Here is a 7,415-nt window from a genome sequence, read left to right on the forward strand (position 1 = left end):
AACCTCAGATTTTATCCCGCAGGCAGGAAACACAGTGAGCCATGTCAGAGAGAGACTGTTGGGTTGTTAGAACAGCCATGACAGATTTCTTTTCTCCTCTGCAAAAATGCCTCATGACTTTCCCGACAACCCCACAGATGAGCCAGAAGCAGAAGTCACCAAAAGCGTGTCACCGACCCTCATTCTGTCCTCAAGCGGCTTCTGTGCCAGGTAGCAGCAGCCTCTGCAGTGCCCCGCAGGCCCGGTTAAGGCGGGCTCACCCCAGCCCTGCCGGTGTGGGTGTCCTGGTGTCAGCCACGCACCTCATCTGACCGATGCTGACACGCGTGGTGTTGCACCCGCAGCGATAGGAGCACAGTGCTCACATTTTCTTGTGCCTGCTCCCTTTAAGTCACGTCCTAACTCAGTCTCTCTCCACAGCAAGGTTCCTAAGAAAGGCTTCGTGGAGGTGACTGAACTCACAGACATAACGTACACCAGTAACTTGGTGCGCCTGCGACCTGGGCACATGAACGTGGTTCTCATCCTGTCAAACTCCACCAAGACCAGCCTGCTACAGAAATTCGCTTTGGAGGTGTACACCTTCACTGGGTGAGCCGCGCACGTGCGCTTGGAGGGGGCGGGAGCAGGGGGTCGAGCACAAACACCTAGGTGAGGATGGATTGGACGAAAGTTAAATCCTAGGAGCCAGGTGTTGGCGCACCTGGTTGGCGCACATGTTACAAGGTGCAAGGACCGGAAGTCCAAGGGTAGCGCAGCGGGTTAAGCGCACATGGCGCAAAGCACAAGGACCCGGTTCGAACCCCGGTTCCCCACCTGCAGGGGGTCTCTTCCCAAGTGGTGAAGCAGGTCTGCAGGTGTCTGTCTTTCTCTCCCCATCTCTGTCTTCCCCTCCTCTCTCCATTTCTCTCTGTCCTATCCAACAACAACGACATCAATAATAACTACAACAATAAAACAACAAGGGCAACAAAAGGGAAAATAAATATTAAAAAAAAAAAAAATCAATGTGCAAGGACCCAGGTTCAAGCCTCTGGTCTTCACCTGTAGGGTGAAGTGGTCAAGCGGGGCTGCAGGTGTCTCTCTCTCCCTCTCTATCTCCCCTTCCCTCTTAAAGTTTTTTCTGTCTCTTTCTAATAAATAATAAAAAAAAAACTTTTTTAAAGAATGTTGAGGAAATATATATATATTTTTAATTATGTCTTTCATTCTTGGAAAAACATCACATATAATTATATATCCACATACAGTGAACTACAAATTCATACATATGAGTGACTATAATCTGACACCAGGTGGTGGGGCACCAGTGCAGCACTAGCTGCCCTGGGCAGGGACGTGGGTTCAAACCCCAAGTCGGGCGGTAGCGCAGCAGGTTAAACGCAGGTGGCGCAAAGCTCAAGGACCGGCTTAAGGATCCCGGTTCGAGCCCCCGGATCTCCACCTGCAGGGGAGTCGCTTCCCAGGCGGTGAAGCAGGTCTGCAGGTGTCTGTCTTTCTCTCCCCCTCTCTGTCTTCCCCTCCTCTCTCCATTTCTCTCTGGCCTATCCAACAACGACGACATCAATAACAACAACAATAATAACTACAACAACAATAAAACAACAAGGGCAACAAAAGGGAATAAATAAATATTTTTTAAAATACCCGAGTCCCCACCCCACCTGCATGTGGGAAGCATCCTAAACAGCGGAGCAGGGCTGCAGGTGTCTCTGCACTGCGTCACTCCTCTCTCAGAGAAGAAATAACGGGGCCAGGTGGTGGTGCACCTGCTTGAGCACACACATTACAGGGCTCAAGGACCCGGGTTCAAGCCCCCAGTCACCACCTGCAGGGGGAAGCTCCACAGGTGGTGAGGCAGGACTGCAGGTGTCTCTGTTTCTCTCCCTCTCTATCTCCCCCTTCTTCTCAATTTCTGGCTGTCTTGATCCACTCAATAAATGAAGATAATTTCTTCAAAAATTAAAAGTAAAAAAATTAGTGGTCCGGGAGGTGGCGCAGTGGATAAAGCATTGGATTCTCAAGCATGAGGTCCCGAGTTCAGTCCCCAGCAGCACATGGACCAGAGTGGTGTCTGGTTCTTTCTCTCTCCTCCTCTATCTTTCTCATTAATAAATGAATTTGGGAGTCGGGCGGTAGCGCAGTGGGTTAAGCACAAGTGACGCAAAGCGCAAGGACCAGCGGAAGGATCCTAGTTCGAGCCTCCGGCTCCCCACCTGCAGGGGAGTCGCTTCACGAGCAGTGAAGCAGGTCTGCAGGTGTCTGTCTTTCTTTCCCCCTCTCTGTCTTCCCCTCCTCTCTCCATTTCTCTCTGTCCTATCCAACAGTGACGACAACATCAGTTAACAGTAATAACTTTATAACAATAAAACAAGGGCAGCAAAGGAGAAATAAGTAAAATGTTAATAAATAAATTCTTAAAAATTATGGCCGCCAGGGACAGTGGAGTTGTTACACAGTCATTGAGCTTCAGCAATAACCCTGATGGTGAAAAAAAAAAAAAGTGGAGGGGTGGTATCTGTGTGGTGAGACATTAGCTGAAACCTTACACCCAGAAATGTAAGTCATCGTGGAGGGCCCTTTCCCCCTTGACGACAGGTTCTCTGGGTTCTGAACATTAGGGCTGGAATTCTGCCCTCTTCCCTGGACCTTTTCTTTTGTTCTCTTTTGTTTTTCTTTTTTTTCTTTTTGGGGCCGGGTGGTGGCGCACCTGGTTCATTGTGAACATTGGACTGTGCAAGGACCCTGGTTCAAGCCTGCAGGGGGAAAGCTTCATGAGTGGTGAAGCAGGGCTGCAGGTGTCTGTCTCTTTCCCCCTCTCTCTTCCCCTCTCAGTTTGTCTCTATCCAATAATAAGTAAATGTTTTTTTAAAAAGGAAAGTAACTGTTGTCTCGCTCTGGTGTATTGTCCTGAAGTCAGACACTGAGACTTTATTTTTACCTCCAGGCCTACCGCTGGGGCTTGGTGCCTGCACTACGAATCGACTGCTCCTGTGGCCTTTTTTTTTTTAATGAGAGAGGAGGAGAAGACAGAAAGGGGGAGAGAATGACACCTGCAGACCTGCCTCACCGCTTCTTAAGCAACCCCCCCCCCCGAAGGTGGGGGGCCGGGGGCTTGAACCAGGATCCTTGTGTGGGTCCTTGCGCTTCATACTATGTGCGCTTAACCTGGACCCCGACATTGAGATTGAAAAGTGGCTCCCGCTGGGAGGTAGGGAAGAGTCAGTGAGCAGGCATCGTGATGGCCTCCGAAACTCTAGGCGCTAGAACAGCTCTCCTTTTCTGAATTCAGGCCCCACGCAGCACAAAGCCTTCTGCCGCTACTGTCCGGACTCTGACTGAGACACTCGTGTCCCCGTCAGTGTGCCGGAAGGCACCCTTAATCCCCATTCTGCTCTCCCCACAGGAGCAGCTGCCTGCATTTCTCCTTCCTGAGTCTAGATAAGCACCGTGAATGGCTGGAATACTTGCTGGAGTTTGCCCAGGACGCGGCCCCGATCCCAAACCAGTACGACAAGCATTTCATGGAGCGCGACTACACGGGCTATGTGCTGGCTCTGAACGGCCACAAGAAGTACTTCTGCCTCTTCAAGCCGCCGAAACCAGTGGAAGAGGAAGAAGCCCTGGGGTCGTGCGCTGACCTGGACTCGTCCCTGCGTCTGGGTGACCCTCGGGGGAAGCCTTCCTGCGGCCTGGGAGCCAAGCCCCTCAAAGGGAAACTGAGCAGGTTGTCCTTATGGATGGAGCGCCTCTTAGAAGGCTCTCTGCAGAGGTTTTACATCCCCTCGTGGCCCGAGCTAGACTGAGGGGGTTCCAGAGACCTCAACTCTTCAACTTTTTACCGGGTCCCCCCACCCCCAACCCCGTGGACAGGTATTTTCAGGGCTCAAACCTACCGTGATGGACTAAGTAGAGATTTCAGATCATTCTTCTACAAGGACGACGGCCAGAAGACCTCCCCCTCGAGGAGTGAAAGAAACATCACAGAGTGAATCCCCTCCATCAAATCTTTTCCCGCTATGTGAAACAGACTGCATACCCGCTCCCTCCCTTCCTTCGTCGCCCCTGTCACGCGCTCGCTCCTGCCTCCCCTGCTCTGGGCTGCGGCAGCACAGAATCCAACCTCCCGGCAGTAGGTCCATGGATGGAACTTCAGGGCCGGCCTGCCCGAGCCAGCCCCTGCCAGCCCCTGCTGTGCTCTGGCCATGTGACGTGCCGCCACCACCACCCACCACCCACGGCAGCTTCCAGGCCCCGCTCCTTGCAAGAGGCCTAGCTCCAAGCAAGCTTAACATGTAGCGGTTTTCCCAGTAGTATGTGGCTAAGAGTCTATTTGGAGGGTATCCCCTATAAGTAGTTTATCAGCCACAGTTTTAAAAAAAACAAACACCAGAATCAGAATGAGTGGGGGTTCTGCGTGTGAGCTTGGTTTCCTTGCCATAAAAAGGGGCAGGCTGGGCAGTAAGAGCGTGAGCCCATCCGAGCACCCCCTCGGCTGCCTCCCCCGCACAGGCAGGAAGTCCTGTAACGACTTCCAGCCAGTAATGTGTCTGTTTTCCCGATGCCTTTCTGCCTCCGTCACTTTTAAGGTATGGATATTAGGAGCCATAACTTGTGACCTTGTTTTCTGACTGTCTAGATAAGCTGCTGTGAAGCTAGTCGGTGTTAAACCGAAGACGCAGTCTTCCCCCCCACACACACAGTGAGGCGCAGCTTCCCTCCAGGAACGCCTCCTTAATCAAATGTCTTTGTATCAAGGAACTGCAGATTCCTCAACAGTTGTGTCTTAGGGAGCACTCTTGCCGCTGAAGTTGTCTGTCTCCGTGTGCTCCTTCCCGAGAAGTGAATCGAGACAGGTCCTAGATTCTCGTTTTTGCAGAAGGCGTGTTCTGGGTTTCTGGCCCCCATTTCAGCGTCTCTGTTGTTCCCGCTCTTAACTCACCGCCGCTTCATCGGCAGCAGGGTCAGACCCGCCATCTGCACTCCAGCTCGCCGATAAACCGGTGTGTGAAGGACTTCCAGCTGAACCAGACTGGTTCTCCTCAGGGCAGAACCATCAGTGGAGCTCGGACAAACTTGAGAAAGTACTGTGTTTGGGTGTCACTCTTTTATATAAAGTTGGAGAGTCAGCATCAGTGGTAAGGTATTTATTAAGTATTTCTCTAATCAGAACAGCTTTATGCTAAGCCATTTGCATCCAGGATCGGTTCACTGTTGAGCCGTAATGACACACCACTAGTCAGCTGAGTCCATGAATTTCTATAGTTTTCATGAAACTTACTTTAAAAGTAAAGAACTTACTGTCGGGCTTTCCTTGTCCTTGTGGCCCTGTGAAAGAGGGATGCTGAAAGAGGGAGGCGCACACAGATGGCGGTAGCACACGGCAGGCGGCCCGTTCCAACTGGCCAAGGATCCTCAGTGCATTTGAAGGTCCTCGGGTATATTCTGAGGCTCCTTTGTGGCCAGCCTACTCGTCATAAGCAGTGGCAGGTTTTGTTTATTTTTAATTTCTGTTACAAGCAGGAATAACTAGCCTTAATGTCAGAACATCAGAAAAAAAAACCCCAAATAATTGTGTGTGTGTGTGTGTGTGTTTTGCCTGTTTTTTGTTTTCATTAAAACCAAAAGCACCTTCCCACAGCTGTATCTGCCATTCGTACTAAGCGAGGAGAGGATATAGGGCCAGAAGCATTCCTGGCAGATCTGGAGGCCTATTTGAGGCAGGTAACTCCCCACAAGATGCTGGGGAGCTTGGGTCTTCAGACCGAGCTTTACTCTGGAACACGCTGTCCTTCGGGATGTCGTGTTTCCGCGGACCTGTTTTACTTCTGTGTCAAACGTATGAGCCATTGTCATGTTCAGCCAACGCCACCATCTATCCTTCTGATGTGTGTAATCACACAGACCCAATTCTGGTTTTAAGTTAACCAACTACCCTTAAAATATCTTGAAACTGAATGTTTTTAGAAGTTTTGTGGGGTTTTTTTTCCAGGTTGGTACAGCCAAGGCATCCTGTTGAGTGGACAGGAGTGAACGCTTCCTAAAAGCAGCTTGTGTAGACTGCATGCCCATTTGACTTGATTTGTCTTTTTGTTTGCTTTGGTAAGTGAGAGACCAGAGCACCACCCTGCAATTCGGTGCAGCGCCGGGGGTCAGCCGCGGCGCCTCGGGCTTTCAGCCACCTCCCTGGCGCCTGCGAGATAGTTTGGCTGCTCTGCTTGGTACAGCTTGTGGAGCAGAGAGGTTGGCAACCTTTCAGTGACCACAGCCACCCTAACTTGCGTCCTGGGCTCATGGCCGTCACTTAGTGACCGTGAATATTTTGTGGGTTTTCAAATGACAGGTTGATTCCCTCTCAGCACAGAAGCGTGTCCCTGATAGGAAAAGTATCAGAATCTGGACGTGTTCTGTATCACTTGCTTTGGAAAAGAGGCCTTTTTTTTTTTTTTTTAAGTTGCATATTACATATGAAAGTAAGAGTGTGACAGAACAGAGAGAAAGAGAAAACCAGAGCATCACTCTGGCACATGGGACACAGGAGATAAAACCAGGAGCCCCGGGCACGAGACAGGCTCTGCCAGCTAAGCTGTTTATTGCCTCACTGCCACTTGGCCTTTTTTTTCCTTTTTTTTTTTAATAAAATTCTTCAGAAGCCAATGCAAAACATCTTGAGAGACGAGCTGCCGTTCACGTCCAAATATCCGGCATTGCCCTTGAGCGCAGATGCAGGATGGCAGCCACTATGTCTCTCCAGCCTGTCAAAGAGGAAGATCCTACTTTTGAGACAGATCTGAAAAGAAGGTGAATTTTTTTTTTGCACTTTTGATACTCTTATGAACAAATAACTTATTTAGCAAATGGTGTCATTTTTTTAATGTTTTTGTTTTGTATTGTGATCAGGCACTGAAGCTGATGTTGTTTTAAGACTATTACAGACTGGAAACAAATAAACTATTTTACTGTGTGATTCTTCTGGGTAGCTCTTGCATCGGGAGACGATAACTTGATCACGGACACCTGAACAGAATCAAAGCCGCCTGTAATCCAATACGGGCTTAATGCGAGAACAGCAGATTTGCCGTCGGAGCAGGGGCCTTGACCTTGAAGGGTACATAGTGCCAACCAGACTTGGGGGGAGAGTTAATGCCATGTCGACAATTAAGGGCTCCGCTGAGTCCAGGTGATGTCATCGGATTTAGGAGACATCTCATAGTGAAGGGGAAGTGTTTTTTTAATATTTTTATTTTTTAGTTTATTTACTACTGAATAGAGACAGAAATTGAGAGGGAAGGGGAGGATAGAGAGGGAGAAAGATTGACACACACTTGCAACCCTACTGCACCACTCTTGAAGCTTTCCCCCTGCAAGTGGGGACCAGGGGCTTGAACCCAGGTCCTTTCGCACTGTAATGTGTG

The 7,415-nt window shown here is 49.9% G+C and overlaps 1 protein-coding gene across 3 annotated transcripts in view; it reads left to right on the forward strand.

The window, feature by feature from the left end:
• The window catches only part of DNAJC16 (DnaJ heat shock protein family (Hsp40) member C16), a 49,088-nt gene extending 42,121 nt beyond the window's left edge, over positions 1-6,967 (forward strand). For 2 of the 3 annotated variants that reach the window (XM_060202326.1, XM_060202324.1), the window contains 3 exons: positions 421-591; positions 3,407-4,295; positions 4,880-6,967. In XM_060202326.1, the coding sequence (XP_060058309.1) occupies positions 421-591; positions 3,407-3,806 (571 nt within the window). In that variant the 3' untranslated portion in view covers positions 3,807-4,295; positions 4,880-6,967. The remainder of the gene's footprint in view (positions 1-420; positions 592-3,406; positions 4,296-4,879) is intronic. The other variant, XM_060202325.1, reaches the window with a different exon arrangement.
• The last annotated feature ends 448 nt before the right edge of the window (positions 6,968-7,415 follow it).

This window comes from Erinaceus europaeus, chromosome 11, assembly GCF_950295315.1.
Source record: "Erinaceus europaeus chromosome 11, mEriEur2.1, whole genome shotgun sequence".
NCBI lineage: Eukaryota > Metazoa > Chordata > Mammalia > Eulipotyphla > Erinaceidae > Erinaceus > Erinaceus europaeus.